Source organism: Gossypium raimondii, unplaced genomic scaffold (genome assembly GCF_025698545.1).
Source record: "Gossypium raimondii isolate GPD5lz unplaced genomic scaffold, ASM2569854v1 Contig00032, whole genome shotgun sequence".
Classification (NCBI taxonomy): domain Eukaryota; kingdom Viridiplantae; phylum Streptophyta; class Magnoliopsida; order Malvales; family Malvaceae; genus Gossypium; species Gossypium raimondii.
The window spans coordinates 7376-26884 of record NW_026291191.1 but is presented as its reverse complement, the minus strand read 5'-3'; the positions used below and the strand labels follow the sequence as shown (position 1 = coordinate 26884).

The 19509-nt window shown below is 33.7% G+C and overlaps 2 protein-coding genes, 2 non-coding genes and 2 pseudogenes across 4 annotated transcripts; 4 read left to right on the top strand and 2 right to left on the bottom strand.

The window, feature by feature from the left end:
* Window positions 1–2507: 2507 nt before the first annotated feature.
* Window positions 2508–2581, bottom strand: TRNAP-UGG (transfer RNA proline (anticodon UGG)). The gene has a single exon. It is a non-coding gene; the product is annotated as a tRNA-Pro (tRNA).
* A 6349-nt stretch (window positions 2582–8930) lies between these two features.
* Window positions 8931–10428, top strand: LOC128036784 (acetyl-coenzyme A carboxylase carboxyl transferase subunit beta, chloroplastic-like). Its single transcript, XM_052627255.1, has one exon. It carries the CDS (start codon window positions 9379–9381, stop codon window positions 10411–10413), a length of 1035 nt encoding a protein of 344 aa, XP_052483215.1. The 5' UTR covers window positions 8931–9378; the 3' UTR covers window positions 10414–10428.
* A 778-nt stretch (window positions 10429–11206) lies between these two features.
* On the top strand, window positions 11207–13609 carry LOC128036786 (photosystem I assembly protein Ycf4-like; annotated as a pseudogene).
* Window positions 13610–13685: 76 nt separating this feature from the next.
* On the top strand, window positions 13686–14391 carry LOC128036785 (chloroplast envelope membrane protein-like). The gene has a single exon (XM_052627256.1). The coding sequence runs from the start codon at window positions 13687–13689 to the stop codon at window positions 14374–14376; it is 690 nt and encodes a 229-aa protein (XP_052483216.1). The 5' UTR covers window position 13686; the 3' UTR covers window positions 14377–14391.
* Window positions 14392–14529: 138 nt separating this feature from the next.
* On the top strand, window positions 14530–15729 carry LOC128036783 (cytochrome f-like; annotated as a pseudogene).
* Window positions 15730–19114: 3385 nt separating this feature from the next.
* TRNAP-UGG (transfer RNA proline (anticodon UGG)) lies at window positions 19115–19189 on the bottom strand. The gene has a single exon. It is a non-coding gene; the product is annotated as a tRNA-Pro (tRNA).
* Between the last annotated feature and the right edge of the window lie 320 nt (window positions 19190–19509).

The following is a 19509-nucleotide window of genomic DNA, read 5'->3' as shown; positions in this document are numbered from 1 at the left end:
ATCTCTCCCGCACTTTTCTTTTTTATTTGTCATTTTTCTAAGATAAATATTTCGCATTTATGATGAAATCGAATTTATGAAGATTAATTCGTTGTCTGTTTCTGTAAAAAAAAATCCTACCTAATTCACTAATTCGTGGGAAGATAGTGAACCCTTGTAGTTGAAAATGTTTCAGGAGGAATCTCTGAAGTAGATGGTGGTTGATAGAGCAATCCTTGATTATAATTTCCAGTACGAGTACTACGTACAAGACAAAACTTGTGATTGGTAGTAAAACACCGATCCCCCTGTTGAGATCTAATTCGATCTTCATAGATTTCGCGAGATATTTTCTTACGAAGTTTTGTTATAGCATCTATAACTGCCTCGGGTTTAGGGGGACAGCCCGGCAAATAGACATCCACGGGAATTAGCTTATCGACCCCCCGAACAGTACTATAAGAATCAGTACTGAACATCCCTCCTGTAATTGTACACGCGCCCATAGCAATAACATATTTAGGTTCGGGCATTTGTTCATAATCTCACCTAAAGAGGGCGCCATTTTCATTGTTACTGTTCCAGCTGTTAAAATTAGGTCTGCCTGTCTAGGACTCGATCTTGGTACCAGCCCATAACGATCAAAGTCGAAGCGTGAGCCTATTAATGAAGCAAATTCAATAAAGCAACAACTGGTACCATAAAGAAGCGGCCATAAACTGGAGAGTCTTGACCAATTTGAAAGATCATTTAATGTAGTTGAAATAACTGAATTTTGGGTTGTTCGATCAAGTAAGGGAAATTGATGGAATTCATACTCAATGGTATTATTATTTTGACTTTTTCTTTCTTTTATTATCTGAATATTCAGGAACTAAGACCATTCCAATGCTCCTTTTCGCCATGCATAAACTGAACCAACAATTAGGATAAGCACGAAAATGAAAGCTTCTATGAATACGGGTACCCCAATACATCGAAACTCATTGCCCATGGATAAAGAAAACCGTTTCAACATCAAAAACAACAAAAACTAGAGCAAACATATAATAACGGATTCGAAATTGTAACCAAGCATCGCCCATTGGTTCTATACCCGATTCATAACTAGAAAGTTTTTCTGGACCCTTTCTAATCGGGGCTAAAACTCCAGAAATTAGAAATGCCAAAATAGGAATAGCACTTGATATTATTAGAAATGCCCAGAAAATATCATATTCGTAAAGCAGAAACATAGACGAACTCCTATGAATGTGAAAATAGATCGGATTAGTCGCTTCGACCTGGAATTCATTGTCAAGTCATCCGCAACTGTTTGTTTAGTCAAAACAACAATTCAGTTTGATCGAATCGTCTAGTTTCGTTTGTTTGCTGTGTTTCCATGTTGCGTTTTAAGATTTATTGATTGGAATTAATCCTATTTTATTTACATTCCACTTATTTCGATTTCATTTCGATATAGTACTAATTTGTATAGTACTAGTATAAATATATATTTATACTATATATAGTATAATACTATACAAATCCAAAACAAGTAATACTTTTCGTTTTCACTTCATTTCGGATTTTTCTAAATAAAAGGAATTCTAATATCTAACTAATATCTAATATTTATTAGAATTTTAGAAATCAAAACTTTTTATTCGAAATTTATTTATTCTAAATAGAAATTGAAATTATAGATTTCGAATAAATAGAAATTTTTATTTTATATCTATTTATATAGAATCAATCTAAAATCAATCTACCCGAGGATTAATTAAGAAAATTTTGGGTTTTTTGTAAGATACGACTTATTTGAAAATTAATTCAATGAACGAACAATTCATAAAACAAAGCTTTTGTCCTATTCCATATATTCTCTAGCTCCTTACCGTGTTAATTATCAATTATTAGGTATTGATATTCATGGGCAATAGAAATTAATATTTAGGATAGATATTACCTTTCTTTTTCTCCTTTCAAATAAATTGAAATGATTGAAGTTTTTCTATTTGGAATCGTCTTAGGTCTAATTCCTATTACTTTGGCTGGATTATTCGTAACCGCATATTTACAATACAGACGTGGTGATCAGTTGACCTTTGATTAATTAACATACCTTTTTGGATTAATTAACATATTTTTTTGACTGACCCTTTAATTTTAAATTTTGAATTTCAATTTATTTAATAATTTGAATTTTATAATTTAATCCAAGGAGGTCAAATTCGAATTGTTGTTCAATTTTTTTTTTTCAGTTCGGTGTTTTCGACCTAACAAGAGCGGAATCACGCTCTGTAGGATTTGAACCTACGACATTGGGTTTTGAGACCCACGTTCTACCGAACTGAACTAAGAGCGCTTTCATCATAATAAATAAGACTGTAAAAAAGAGGATTCTTTTATTTTATAACCCCAATACATCGCGCACAACTATACTATCATATATCATATATAATATGAGAAAATGATAGATTATGTATGCTTAATTTTAATCAATCTAAAACGACTCCCTCGTTACTGCTCAAAGGAGAAGTAATAGGTAGGGATGACAGGATTTGAACCTGTGACATTTTGTACCCAAAACAAACGCGCTACCAAGCTGCGCTACATCCCTTTCAATTGGCCTACAATGTCATTGTAGAGAATCCCTGTCTTGTTTTCCACACCCTTATTTCATCTATTGATATACAAAACGGATCTTTCCATTTTCTTTTGGTCTCATATCATATAACAACCATATAATGAATAATAAATGAATATTTTAGCGGGAATTCTCAGGTGAAAGGGACCTATTTTGTTTTGTTGTTTTAAGAAAGGGAAAATCTTATCTATCGAATCATTGTACATTTTAATTTGAATTAGGAATTCCGGTACAAATAGACAAATCCAAGTGGTCTTTAACCACACATACATGCGATTATATATGTATTACCATAATGTAATACGATAAAGAAGGAGGATTTTAAATGCGAGATCTAAAAACATATCTTTCCGTAGCACCGGTACTAAGTACTCTCTGGTTCGGTTCTTTAGCGGGTTTATTAATAGAGATCAATCGTTTCTTCCCGGATGCGTTAACATTCCCTTTTTTTAATTCTAGTTATTGCTGCGGACGGGCGAAAAGATTAGATCGAGATACAATCAAATATCTGTGACTACCTCTCGCCCCCTTTTTTAGTTTTTTTTCGAATTAGATAAGAATTAGATAAAATAAATAAGGAAGGTAGAACGAAAAAGTAGATTCAACCTCACCGAAACTCGGGTTCAAGCTCCAATTAAATTACTAGTAGAGCGAAAGAGAAATGTGGTTGGAACAACAGTATCCTACAAGATACTTAAAGAAAATACCGTACGGTGGTTTGATTCTAAATAGAGTTCGAAATCGTTGTATTACTTATTCTTATTATTTACTATTACTCTAAATCTATATTGATTTACTATATTGATTGCAACAAAATCTTTCAAGATTTGGTTTTGAGTTAGCAACTTTTATTTCTTTTTTTTCATTCTTTCTTCTTCGCTTTTGATCGGAAAATAGAAAAGTTGGGTGAATTAAAAACTCAAAGGAGGTTCATGGCCAAGAGTAAAGATGTCCGAGTAACGATTATTTTGGAATGTACCAGTTGTGTTCGAAACGGCGTTAATAAGGAATCAACGGGTATTTCCAGGTATATTACTCAAAAAAATCGACACAATACGCCCAGTCGATTGAATTGAAGAAATTCTGTCCCTATTGTTACAAACATACAATTCACGGGGAGATAAAGAAATAAATCGAATCAAGTGCTCGTATGTCACCACTTACCGAGAATATGAAAATATGACATTAGGTATATAATATATTAAGTATAAGTATAGAATTAGTTATATATAACGCATATTTTTTCTATATTATTAATATTATTTCTATATTATTAATATATTTTTATTTTATTTATATATATTTAAATTATATATTTAAATGATAAATAATAATAAAATAAACAATAATAAATAAACAAACCAAATCCTATTTATTATATTAATTTATAATTTGAATTTTCAAAATAGGATTTTAGAAATAGAGATAGGATAGGATTCTTTTAGAAATAAGGAATAAAGAAATCATGGATAAATCCAAGCGACTCTTTTCAAATCCAAGCGATCTTTTCAGGTATGCCTTCTCGATCCAATCGGGGATCGAATTGATTATAGAAACATGAGTTTAATTAGTCGATTTATTAGTGAACAAGGAAAATATTATCTAGGCGAGTAAATAGATTGACCTTAAAACAACAACGATTAATTACTATTGCTATAAAACAAGCTCGTATTTTATCTTCGTTACCTTTTCTTAATAATGAGAAACAGTTTGAAAGAAGCGAGTCGACCACTAGAACTACTGCTCTTAGAACCAGAAATAAATAGGCTTACCCTTCAAAAGAATCGAATCCGGTTGGGGAAGAAAAAATATTTTTTATTGAGCGCCTTCGCTCATCTTGTTTTGATGACCTTATCAGAACCTTATCAGAATCAGAATTTTTATCATATTAATTTCTACTCTACCTTCCCTGAGTTCATTCTCGAGGGAACCCCATTTCATTTAAAGCATTTCGTTGGATTCCTTCCGATCTCCTTATTTTCTAATCTCGTTGGAAATCATATAAAGACAATTCCTATTTGAGATAGCTATTTGTGCAAGTATTTTACGATTCAGAAGCAACTGTTTCTTGTACAGATCGTGTATTAATCTACTATAACTATAGGATACCCCACCCGCGAATTACTGCATTTATTCGAGTGATCCACAAACGACGAAAACCTTTTTTCCTATCTCTATCCTGATGAGCCGAAACCAAAGCTCTTATTCTTTGTTGAGTAATAGTTCGAGTAAGTCTTGAATGAGCCCTCGAAAGCTTGATGCAAATAAACTAATTTTTTTCGACGTCTACGAGCTATATATCCCCGTTTAATTCTGGTCATTGAATAAAAGAAATTTTGATGAATAACTAATTTTTCTTTCAGTTATTCTTTTCTAGTCTATTAATAACAAAACGGATTCTTCCAATGTATAAAATAAAAATCCAATGGCTTTTGCTACTCTAACCGTCCTGACCACGATTTTTCCTTTTTCTAGGCATTTCATTTCGCCTTGAAATAAGAAATTGTATTGATACTAGGTATCAAAAAAAGCATATTAACTAAAATAAAGGAGTAAATAGAAATGGATAAATAAATAGTGGGTTCCATCGTTTCTATGGTTACTTCTTAAACGGTGAGGTCCTCTCTATACACCGGAGCTCATTCCTTCATTTAATTGGTAACTTGTACAGTTCACACTTCTTGGCTCTACTCATAATTTTCCAGTAATAGATCTTTCACAACGAGATCTATCTTATACAGTAACGGTATGTAAGGATGAGGATTAATTGGCAGCTGACCCTGTTAGTCCGTTCTTTGCAAGAGTCGAAGCATAATCTTTTTGCTTTTTAAATAGGATTTTCCCCGCTTAATGGATAAGCATTTGCTACCAATGGGGAATTTTTTCTCATCTTAAATTCCAAGATTGGATTTGCGCCAATGGAAACCATAAATTTCATACACAATAGAAGGATATGGTAGATCTATCTTTTAGATAGTGAACGGACGAACCCCATTCTATTCACTGGTATGGATCGTTGATACTGAAAAAGTTGTTTCTTTTTTCTCAGCCCATGATCTGAACAAGTCGCACATACACCCTAGTACATGTTCCTCGGCGCTGAGGACATCCCCCAAGAGCAGGGGATTTCGTGACATTTCTAATTGGCTGTCTTGCATTTCTAATAAGTTGTTTAATAGTTGGCATACTGAATCATATATAATAGACTGGTTTAGATCGATCCTAACCAGATGATTCTGAATTACTTTTTTCTATTTAATAGATTAATAAAATATTAACCCCTTAGGCTTAAGTTAAGAAGGAAAGGAAGAAGAGGGATTAAATCAATCTTAATAAAATTGTGGATTGGTGTTAAATCGTTGCTATTGCTATTTGTTATTTAACTTATTTAACCGCTACAAGATCCACAATTCCATGAGCTTGGGCTTCTGTTGCTGACATAAAAACATCTCTTTCCATGTCTTCGGATACAACCCATAGGGGCTTGCCCGTTCTTTGTACATAAACCCTTGTGAGGCTTTCGCGAAGTTTCAGTAGTTCTTCCGCTTCCAGGATAAATTCTCCTGTTTGTGCCTCATAAAAAGAACTAGCAGGTTGATGGATCATTACCCTGATGATATAACATAATAAAAGGTTCTTCTAACTCACATAATGAGGTGAGAAGAATAGCAAAAATAGCTAAAGAATAATAAGAAAAAAGATAGAATTGAACAACCGTACAGGCATTTTTGTGCATTGCATACGGCTTTCAATGGAATTCTTTTTTTTCATCGAAAAAGAAAAAGAGAAAATATAGAGAGCGTCTATTAGACCCAGATCACTAAATAATCCAATTACCATTCTTTTTTTTTTTTCTTTTTTTCGGAAAAGTTCAAAATACTATGATGGCTCCGTTGCTTTATATATTTATTTCGTCTGTAATTCAGCAATCCCAGTTTTTTTTTTTTTCAAAAGAAAGAAAAAATAGTCTTTTTTTTTTCGTACTTTATTTTATAACATAAATATTGTTATAAATATTGTTAATAGCCCTGGTGTGAAAGAAAAAAGTTTGTGACGCTGAGATGGGCCCACGAAAGCTAAGATAAAATTGAAATGCCCTTCTCTCATACTACTTTCGATACATAATCTAATGTTTTGAAAAAAAGAAATCAAAAATTTCATATCGAATTGAAGTGCCATGCTATTATTACTTACTAATTCATATTTCATAGGGCGAAGGCATAGTCTTCTTTTTTCTTTCCATCAAATAAAAACTCATTGCGAGCGTGAGGGAATGCTAGACGTTTGGTAACAATATTATATTAATATTATTTTATATTATTTATTTATTTCTATTTTATTTATTTCATTTGGTATTTAGAATTTGGATTCAAAAAAGTAAGGAATTAGAAACCTGAAAAAATGGATCGGGCCAGCCATACATAGGAAAAAGAATATAGAATAATGATGTATTTATGAATCAAATACCATGGTCTAACAAGGAACCTTCGATTCGTTGATAATTTTTGAAAGATTTCTTCGAAAAGGTTTCATTAACTCCTCATTTATATCGAGTAGACCTTTGTTAAGGAGAATTTTAATTCATGAGTTGTTGAGGAGGAATTATATGTCACCACAAACAGAGACTAAAGCAAGTGTTGGATCTCAAAGTTGGTGTTAAAGAGTATAAATTGACTTATTATACCCCTCAATATGAAGTCAAAGATACTGATATCTTGGCAGCCTTCCGAGTAACCCTCAACCCGGAGTTCCGCCTGAGGAAGCAGGGGCCGCGGTAGCTGCTGAATCTTCTACTGGTACATGGACAACTCGTGGGACCGATGGGCTTACTTACCAGCTCTTGATCGTTGCAAAGGGCGATGCTACCACATTGAGCCCGTTCCTGGAGAAGAAGATCAATATATATGTTATGTAGCTTACCTTTTAGACCTTTTGAAGAAGGTTCTGTTAATAACATGTTTACTTCCATTGTGGTAATGTATTTCAGTTCAAAGCCCTGCGCGCTCTACGTCTAGAGGATCTGTGAATCCCTCACTGCTTATGTTAAAACTTTCCAAGGCCCGCCTCATGGCATCCAGGTTGAAAGAGATAAATTGAATAAGCATGGTCGCCCTCATTAGGATGTACTATTAAACCTAAATTGGGGTTATCCGCTGAAGAACTACGGTAGAGCAGTTTATGAATGTCTACGGCGGGCTTGATTTTACCAAAGATGATGAGAATGTGAACTCCCAAACCATTTATGCGCTGAGAGACTGTTTTTATTTTGTGCCGGAAGCAATTTATAAATCACAGGCTGAAACAGGTGAAATCAAAGGGCATTACTTGAATGCTACTGCAGGTACATGTGAAGAAATGATCAAAAGGGCCGTGTGTGTTAGAGAATTGGGAGTTCCTATCGTAATGCACGACTACTTAACAGGTGGGTTCACTGCAAATACTAGCTTGGCTCTGTTATTGCCGAGATAATGGTCTACTTTTCACATCCATCGCGCAATGCACGCAGTTATTGATAGACAGAAGAATCATGGTATGCACTTTCGTGTACTAGCTAAAGCTTTACGTATGTCTGGTGGAGATCATATTCACGCTGGTACAGTAGTAGGTAAACTTGAAGGAGAAAGGGACATAACTTTGGGCTTTGTTGATTTACTACGTGATGATTTTATTGAAAAAGATCGAAGCCGTGGTATTTATTTCACTCAAGATTGGGTTTCTATGCCAGGTGTTCTGCCCGTAGCTTCGGGGGGTATTCACGTTTGGCATATGCCTGCTTTGACCGAGATCTTTGGAGATGATTCCGTACTACAATTCGGTGGAGGAACTTTAGGACACCCTTGGGGAAATGCACCGGGTGCCGTAGCTAATCGAGTAGCTTTAGAAGCATGTGTACAAGCTCGTAATGAGGGACGTGACCTTGCCCGCGAGGGTAATGAAATTATCCGCGAGGCTAGCAAATGGAGTCCTGAACTAGCTGCTGCTTGTGAAGTATGGAAGGCGATCAAATTTGAATTCGACGCAGTGGATAAATTAGATAAACCAGCTTGATAAATCAAATTTGAATTCGAAGCAATGGATACTTTGTAATCCAGTAATTACTGTCGGTTTGTTGAATTGCAATTAAACTCGGCCCAATCTTTTACTAAAAGGATTGAGCCGATTCTATTGTCTATATTTTTGATAGATATATTTTTATCTAGATATACAAGATTTTAAATACAAAAATAAAAGACTAAACACAACTCAAATTTTCTCCTGGGTCCATAATTAATCCTATGTATGGATCCTTAGGATTGGTGTATTCTTTTCTATCCTATATACCACGGTTTCGGATCATGGATCGAGCCAAGCATCACAACTTCTTCTACCCATCCTGTATGTTGTCCTTTTGGCTCCGTGTTGGAATAGAAACTTATTGTATTGTATTAGTAGACGAGATTTTACGAAAAAGGTTCTTGATAGGAGAAAAATTTCTTTTTTCCATTTTTTCAGTGCGGATTTTACACAACATGGGGAAATCACTATTTCTAATTGAAAATTGATATTTCTAATTCAAAAGAAAAAAGAGCTCTATCATATATAATGAACTGCTACTCCAGGTTCTCACAAAAGGGAATCGTTTCTTTCAATATTCACTCATTGTTCGTTAATAACCCTAGTGATTGTATCTAGTATGCGTATTCTGATAGGAAATAAAATATTCAATTGATTTTTCATCGAATGACTATTCATCTACTGTACTTTCATGGAAATAGAGGCAAGAAAGCTCTATGGAAAAATCATGGTTCAATTTGATCTTGTCTAAGGGAGAATTAGAATACAGATGTGGGCTAAGTAAATCAATGGATAGCCACCTTGGTCCTGTTGAAAATACTACTGTAAACGAAGACCCGACTAGAAATGATACGGATAAAAACATTCATGATTGTAGTGACAGCTCTAGTTATTACAGTAAGGTTGATCATTTAGTTGACGTCAAAGACATTCGGAATTTCATTTCTGATGACACCTTTTTAATTAGGGATAGTAATCAGGACCGTTATTCCATATATTTTGATAGTGAAAATCAAATTTTTGAGCTTAACAATGATCATTCTTTTTTGAGTGAACTAGAAAGTTTTTTTTATAGTTATCATAATTCTAGTTATATGAATAATGGATCGAAAAATGATGAGTCCCACTATCATTTTAACTTGGATGATAATGATACTAACTATGGTTGGAATAATCACATTAATAGTTGTATTGACTCTTATCTTCGTTCTCAAATCTGTATTGATAGTTCCATTTTAAGTGGTAGTGACAATTCCAATGATAATTATATTTATAATTACATTTGCGGCGAAGGTGGAAATAGTAGTGAAGGCAAGAATTTCGATATAATAACTCGTGAAAATGGTAATGATTTAACTCTAAAAGAAAGTTCTAATGATCTCGATCTATACAAGGATTTGTGGGTTCAATGCGAATGCGAAAATTGTTATGGAGTAAATTATAAGAAATCGCTTAATTCAAAAATGAATATTTGTGAACAATGTGGATATCATTTGAAAATGAGGAGTTCAGATAGAATCGAACTTTCGATTGATCCAGGCACTTGGGGTCCTATGGATGAAGACATGATCTCTCTGGATCCCATTGAATTTCAGTCTGAAGAAGAGCTTTATAAAGATCGTATTGACTTTTATCAAAGAAAGACAGGATTAACTGAGGCTATTCAAACAGGCACGGGTCAACTAAACGGTATTCCTATAGCAATCGGGGTTATGGATTTTCAGTTTATAGGGGGAGTATGTGATCCGTAGTAGGCGAGAAAATCACCCGTTTGATCGAATATGCTACCAATAATTTTTTACCTCTTATTCTAGTGTGTGCTTCCGGAGGAGCACGCATGCAAGAAGGAAGTTTGAGCTTGATGCAAATGGCTAAAATATCTTCCGCTTTATATGATTATCAATCAAATAAAAGTTATTTTATGTATCAATTTTACATCTCCTACTACTGGTGGAGGACCGCGAGTTTTGGTATGTTGGGGGATATCATTATTGCTGAACCCAATGCCTATATTGCATTTGCGGGTAAAAGAGTAATTGAGCAAACATTGAATAAAACAATACCGGAAGGTTCACAGGCGGCTGAATATTTATTCCATAAGGGTTTATTCGATCCAATCGTACCACGTAATCCTTTAAAAGGTGTTCTGAGTGAGTTAGTTCAGCTCCACGGTTTTTTCCGTTGAATCAAAATTCAATCAAGTAGAGTCTTAAGTGAAATTTTTGATTTGTAGTGAAAAGGTAGTTAGTTAGTTTATCAGAATCAAAGTCAAAGCCCATTACGCGGGCTTTGACTTTGTGACAAAAAAGGAATTGTCGAAAACAAATTATGTGGATAATTATTATTATCATTATCCGATATTACTAATGAGTAAACCTCTAGCAACAAGATAAAAAGCGAATTTTTCCTTCTGTGAAATGAAATTGAATTTGAGAGACAAATAAAACGAATTTGATCTTCCTCTATTGCGTATGTATATATAATTTAAATAGAGAAAAATAGAATAGAAATATAGAGTTTTGCATCTTTCTATATCTCCTGAAAATTCTATTTTTACTAATAATCCCTGTTCTTGGATCGGATTCTAACGAATCGAATCTTTCGACAATTTGTAATAAACTCTTTCTTTAGTAAATTCAAAAATTCAAATTAGAAGACAAGAACAATAGAATAATAAGAAAAGTAAGAATAAAGTAAGATAATAAAGAAAGTGGATTATCTTATCATATACACCTATTTTATTTGATTTAAAAAGATGGGCAAGTCCTTTTATTTAATTCTACATTCCTTGCACTTATTAGATATCTATTAGATATATAGACTCGCTTAGATATACTTAGTATTTAGATATAATTAGTATAATATACCAATTATAATATAATCGTTATAAGATATATTTCTAACTAAACAATATAACAATAACAGGTACAAATATTAAATTGAGGTACCCATTTTATGACAACTTTCAGCAGTTTTCCCTCTATTTTTGTGCCTTTAGTAGGCCTAGTATTTCCGGCAATTGCAATGGCTTCTTTATCTTTGTATGTTCAAAAAACTAAGATTTTTTAGATTCGATGGGGCCAAGACCAAATCTTATCTATTTTTTTTTCAAGACTTAGATGTCATGGATACCTATTTAGTAGAATATTGTAGAACATCCGGCTTACCCGAACCGAACATAAATGAAAAGGCCCCTCTTATGCATACGTAAACATGGTATAGGTTAAATGAATTATAGCAAGTGGATCGGTACCGAACGGATGTATGAAATTAAAGTCTATATATCTAGTAGATCCGTATAGGCGATCATATAAAGGGGATGATTTTAGATCGAAGCAATTTGATGAATTCCTTCTAAAAGTTCATATCAAAATAGTCCTAGTTGATGAGAGTTACTTCGGAAACAAAAAAAGTAAAGTCGAATTTTTTTGGTTATTCTCTCAATTCGAATAAAATGCAACTGGATCTAGTATGTATGAGTTGGCGATCAGAATCTATATGGATAGAATTTATAGTGGATCTCGAAAACAAGCAATTTCTGCTGGGCCTTTATCCTTTTTTTTGGTTCATTAGGGTTTTTATTAGTTGGAACTTCTAGTTATCTTGGTAGGAATTTGATATCTTTATTTCCGTCTCAGCAAATAGTTTTTTTTCCACAAGGAATCGTGATGTCTTTCTATGGGATCGCAGGCCTCTTTATTAGTTCCTATTTGTGGTGCACAATTTTTTGGAATGTAGGCAGTGGTTATGATCGATCGATAGAAAGGAGGGAATAGTATGTATTTTTCGTTGGGGTTTTCCTGGAAAAAATCGTCGCATCTTTCTACGATTCCTTATGAAAGATATTCAGTCCATCAGAATAGAAGTTAAAGAGGGTATTTATGCTCGTCGTGTCCTTTATATGGAAATCAGAGGCCAGGGGGCCGTTCCCTTGACTCGTACTGATGAGAATTTGACTCCCCGCGAAATTGAACAAAAAGCTGCTGAATTGGCCTATTTTTTGCGTGTACCGATTGAAGTCTTTTGAAATGAATTGCAGAATAAAAGCTTTCTCGCCGGGAGGAAAAAGCTCAATCCAAGAATCCTCTTTTTTCTATAGCAGAACTAAACTGAAGTTTCTTCAGAATGCCCATTCAAACCAAAGCGGACGTATACGGAAGAGTCATAACATAAAAAAACAGTTTTTTTTGTCCACAAAAATAGTTTTTTATGCGTCTGTAAATGTAAAACCGCTCAACTTAATTCAGTAACAAAATAAGCAAGAAATCGAAATACTGGATTCATCTCATATATCAAAGTATTTCGAAATAAAGACTTTCGCTTTTTATTTGCAATATTTGGAGTTGATACGTGAGATACAGATAGATCATATCTTGTAAATTTTCTCTACTTTTCTTTTCTCAATCGGCCCCTCCCCTTTTATCCTTTCTTTTGTGCTCCTTAAGAACTAAAGAACTAAACAAGTGGATTTCTTTCTTATAACATAATGATAAACGTAATGATACCTTTTCTGTCTTTTTTTGTCACTCATTTTTGATCAGCATAATATTTTTCCTAATTTTTTTTTTCAATTATTGCTGGACTCTAGACTCTATATAGTTTAGATAACCCGCGAAAATTTTCGACATATTTGATTGCGATCTTGATATAGACAGGGCGCTCCTTCGTCTCAAAATCTGAATAGAACAATCTTTATTATTTGAAGCGGTTCTTTCGGGCAGTTATCAAAAGAGGGCAATTGCTTCGAATTTGATCAATTGAGATATCTGGAAACAATAACAATATCAATATAACAATAATATATATATTTCATTCGAATTCAAAGTGGATTCTTATTTTCTATATTCTGTATTCTTTTTAGATTCAATTAGATTCAAGGGCTAAGCACTGAATCAAAAAAAAAACAGAGAATAGATTCATGGGCCCCTACTTTATAATATAATGAAAGGCATGCTTGATAGAAAGATTAGATCACATAAAGTCAACGAATGAGGTGGGTTCATTAACAACTCACAGATGAAAAAATGGCAAAAAAGAAAGCATTCACTCCCCTTCTATATCTTGCATCTATAGTATTTTTGCCCTGGTGGATCTCTCTCTCATTTAATAAAAGTCTGAAATCTTGGATTACTAATTGGTGGGATACTAGGCAATCCGAAACTTTTTTGAATGATATTCAAGAAAAGAGTATTCTAGAACAATTCATAGAAGTAGAGGAACTCTTCCTGTTGGACGAAATGATAAAAGAATACCCGGAAACACATCTACAAAAGCTTCGTATAGGAATCCAAAAAGAAACGATCCAATTGATCAAGCTGCACAATGAGGATCATATCCATACGATTTTGCACTTCTCGACCAATCTAATCTGTTTCGTTATTCTAAGTGGTTATTCTATTTTGGGGAATGAAGAACTTCTTATTCTTAACTCTTGGGTTCAAGAATTCCTATATAATTTAAGCGACACAATAAAAGCTTTTTCATTCTTTTTATTAACAGATTTATGTATAGGATTTCATTCGCCCCACGGTTGGGAACTAATGATTGGCTCTATATATAAAGATTTTGGATTTGCTCATAATGATCAAATTATATCTGGTCTTGTTTCTACCTTTCCAGTCATTCTAGATACAATTTTTAAATATTGGATCTTTCGTTATTTAAATCGTGTATCTCCGTCACTTGTAGTTATTTATCATTCAATGAATGACTGAAAATGATTCACGGATTCAATTATAATCTTTCTTACTTTCGAGATAAGCAAAGCATGCAAAGTCGTACTTACTTTACTTCTTTCTACCCATCAGGAGAATACAATTTCTCCTCTGTTTCAGCCATTTTTTTTCAGTTTTCAGTAAAAGTAAATAGCAGAATCGTGGCTAGGAACTATACTAGTGACCTACCTAATTTTATTGTAGAAATTTTCGGGATCAATGATTGGACCATGCAAACTAGAAATACTTTTTCTTGGATAAAGGAGGAGATTACTCGATCCATTTCCGTATCGCTCATGATCTATATAATAACCGGGGCTTCCATTTCAAATGCATATCCCATTTTTGCGCAGCAGGGGTATGAAAATCCACGAGAAGCAACTGGGCGTATTGTATGTGCCAATTGCCATTTAGCGAATAAACCCGTGGATATTGAGGTTCCACAAGCGGTACTTCCTGATACTGTATTTGAAGCGGTTGTTAGAATTCCTTATGATATGCAACTGAAACAAGTTCTTGCTAATGGTAAGAAAGGGGCTTTGAATGTGGGTGCTGTTCTTATTTTACCAGAGGGGTTTGAGTTAGCCCCGCCTGATCGTATTTCGCCCGAGATGAAAGAAAAGATAGGCAATCTGTCTTTTCAGAACTACCGCCCCACTAAGAAAAATATTCTTGTGATAGGTCCTGTTCCTGGTAAAAAATATAGTGAAATCACCTTTCCTATTCTTTCCCCAGACCCTGCTAGTAATAAGGATGTTCATTTCTTAAAATATCCCATATACGTAGGCGGCAACAGGGGAAGGGGCCAGATTTATCCTGACGGGAACAAAAGTAACAATACTGTTTATAATGCTACGGCAGCAGGTATAGTAAGCAAAATCATACGAAAAGAAAAAGGGGGTATGAAATAACCATAACGGATGCCTTGATGGACATCAAGTGGTTGATATTATCCCCAGGACCAGAACTTTTGTTTCAGAGGGTGAATCTATCAAACTCGATCAACCATTAACAATTAATCCTAATGTGGGTGGATTTGGTCAGGGGGATGCAGAAATAGTACTTCAAGACCCACTACGCGTCCAAGGTCTTTTGTTCTTCTTGGCATCTATTGTTTTTGCACAAATCTTTTTGGTTCTTAAAAAGAAACAGTTTGAGAAGGTTCAAGTGTCCGAAATGAATTTCTAGATCTGTGGATTTATCAACATCAAATTTGTAAAAAAGAACAAATTCTTCCTGGCAATTAGGTTAGGTATAATGAAAAAAAGGATGAAAAGTCTTTTGCTTGTTTCTATTCTTTCTCTAGGAATTGCTTTTACCGCATTCAAAACAAAATATGTATATTGTGAAGAAGACTATTTGTCTTTACCTCTTTTTTTTCTTTTTCAATCTAAATTGACTAAATTGGGGGTAATTATATTCCTATTGTCAGTGTCAGATTAAAATGTTACAGAATCGTTTTGTTTTCTAAATTCAATTTGAGTAGATACTAAACATAAGATAAGTAAGTGGAGAATAGAAAGGAAGGATAAATGAGGGGAACAAATAATTACAGGGAGTATTCTTCGTCTTTTAGCCTTCGACACAAGAAAAGGGTGTAAAATTCTTTTCTTGTGTCGAAATAATAACAATTACGGGACCCGTTCGTCAAAGATTTCTATTCTTAGTTTCGATTTTTCCGATTTTCAGAACCCTTTATTTTTTCGATTTACTTATAATAGAATAAGTAATAAGGATAATATAATAAGTATAAAATAAGTCGAAATAAGTATAATATACTAAGTAATGGACAACCAAAAAAAAGAGAAGGAATCCTTACCGATTTTTTTTGATAAAATAGAATCAAGGCGATAAACTTATAAAATAATTTCAAACTTTGATGAAATACTAAAATAAATCGAGTAAGGTTAGACTAGTCTAGAAAAGGTTTGATTGATATCTGGTCGACAGAAAAAAAAGAAATATTAAATATATATTGTGTCATCCAATTGAGTGATTCCTTTTTTTCTTCTAACCTTGAAAGTATCGATAGATACTATCGAAGAGCAGATGCTATGAATCAATTAATTGAAATTGAGTTCATTTTTCAAAAAAATCATCGGAAAAAGTGATCCATTTGTTGTCATTTATACGACCAAAATATAATGATCATGATCATTAAGAATTCAACGGGACCCTTCCTCGCGAATCAGACAAAGAAAGAGGAGGCGGGCCCCGTTGAGTTCTTACACTTTCATGCCTATAACTTAGTTCGTCCCATTATCCATTATTCCATATTACAGGGATGAACCCAATCCAGAATATGAACCATAAAAGAAAATACCTATTAAACCGATCACAGGAATACCAGTTACCGTACCTATTATCCAAAGAGGAATCCTTCCAGTAGTATCGGCCATTTATCCCGCTTCCCTCCGCATTTCATCAAGTGGTCATGCTAAAGACATAAACAGTCATAGATAATTATGAGATACAATCCTTCCGAATGGGATAAGATAATTCCTACTATTATTTAGTATTCTACTACTCTTTTTTTTCTTAATTGAAGAAATAATTGGAAAATAAAACAGCAAGTACAAAAATGAGTAATAACCCCCAGTAGAGACTGGTACGATTCAATTCAACATTTTGTTCGTTCGGGTTTGATTGTGTCATAGCTCTATAATTAATTCGAATTAGGTTTATCGTTGGATGAACTGCATTGCTGATATTGACCCCAAAAAAGAAACGGTAGGTACAGCTAGTCCGTGAACAGCCAACCATCGCACTGTAAAAATTGGATAGGTTCGATCTATGGTCATTGGGTCCTCCTAAAAAGATCTACTAAATTCATCGAGTTGTTCCAAAGAATCAAAACGGCCAGTTATTAATGGAATTCCTTGTCGGCCTTCTGTAAAATACTCGTTTGGACGAGGGCTTCCAAACACATCATAAGCTAAACCTGTGCTGACGAATAACCAACCCGCGATGAATAGGGAAGGTATAGTAATATTATGAATGACCCAGTATCGAATACTGGTAATAATATCAGCAAAAGAACGTTCTCCTGTGCTTCCAGACATGCCGAGCTCCACATATTCTTGTAGGGATCGATTCCGTAAAAGATGGATCAGTAAATGGAATTCACCGAAACTCAATCTTTGTGAGATCGTCAATATTGTACCAAAGGTATTTTTAGAGTATACCGAATCAGTATAGCTATCCTTCTTCTGACACAGCAACGCAATTTCAAACAGTATATCGACGTGAAGTGCTAGATAATTTCTTCTTCTTCTTGCTTGTCGATGTATAACCAGGTATCATGCAATAGAAAATTCTCAAATTCTGGAGGTATTGGCTTGGGCCTAGAAACGGCGGATCAGGTAACCCGTGAATCCAACGAGTTGGTTTATAATAATTCATGAAGGAAATTATCATATTTCCGCAAGTCAATTAGATGCGAAATATAAAAATTGACTTTTTTTCGTAGTTGCACAAGAGGTTTTGTTTTTTGTTGGAAGCCCTCTTTTTTTTTTATTTTAAGGAATTGCTTAGTCGTCTAGTAACAAGTAAGAGTAGTCGATAGTATTAGATATAGATAAAAAAAAAAGAGCAAGGAATAAAAAAAAATTCTACTAATCAATATTTGTGAGGCGGCCTTTCTTGTATTCTTGTATTAGATCCAAAGGTTTTTTCTTGACCTAACTACAAAGATGATGAATCGATTTCTTTTTCTTTTCTACTCTTGTCCTGCCGCTCTATTTTTGTGAATACCGTTTATAATGATTGATGAAGCAAAAAATTTCAATTGAACTTATTATTTCAATTGGTATTTTTGCTTATCCCCCTCTCGTTTAAAAATTGAAACTTAGGTAAGTGCTTTATAAACATATGTATAAAAAGAACATATTTCATTTAGCTCCTTCATGCCTACTATAACTAGTTATTTCGGTTTTTTACTAGCGGCTTTAACTATAACCTCAGCTTTATTTATTGGTCTGAGTAAGATACGACTTATTTGAAAATTAATTCAATGAACGAACAATTCATAAAAACAAAGCTTTCTGTCCTATTCCATATATTCTCTAGCTCCTTACCGTGTTAATTATCAATTATTAGGTATTGATATTCATGGGCAATAGAAATTAATATTTAGGGATAGATATTACCTTTCTTTTTCTCCTTTCAAATAAATTGAAATGATTGAAGTTTTTCTATTTGGAATCGTCTTAGGTCTAATTCCTATTACTTTGGCTGGATTATTCGTAACCGCATATTTACAATACAGACGTGGTGATCAGTTGGACCTTTGATTAATTAACATACCTTTTTGGATTAATTAACATACCTTTTTTGACTGACCCTTTAATTCTTAAATTTTTGAATTTCAATTTATTTAATAATTTGAATTTTATAATTTAATCCAAGGAGGTCAAATTCGAATTGCTGTTCAATTTTTTTTTTTTTTCAGTTCGGTGTAATTTTCGACCTAACAAGAGCGGAATCACGCTCTGTAGGATTTGAACCTACGACATTGGGTTTTGAGACCCACGTTCTACCGAACTGAACTAAGAGCGCTTTCTTATCATAATAAATAAGACTGTAAAAAGAGGATTCTTTTATTTTATAACCCCAATACATCGCGCACAACTATACTATCATATATCATATATAATATGAGAAATGATAGATTATGTATGCTTAATTTTAATCAATCTAAAACGACTCCCTCGTTACTGCTCAAAGGAGAAGTAATAGGTAGGGATGACAGGATTTGAACCTGTGACATTTTGTACCCAAAACAAACGCGCTACCAAGTTGCGCTTACATCCCTTTCAATTGGCCTACAATGTCATTGTAGAGAATCCCTGTCTTGTTTTCCACACCCTTATTTCATCTATTGATATACAAAACGGATCTTTCCATTTCCTCTTTTTGGTCTCATATCATATAACAACCATATAATGAATAATAAATGAATATTTTTAGCGGGAATTCTCAGGCGGAAAGGGACCTATTTTGTTTTGCTGTTTTAAGAAAGGGAAAATCTTATCTATCGAATCATTGTACATTTTAATTTGAATTAGGAATTCCGGGTACAAATAGACAAATCCAAGTGGTCTTTAACCACACATACATGCGATTATATATGTA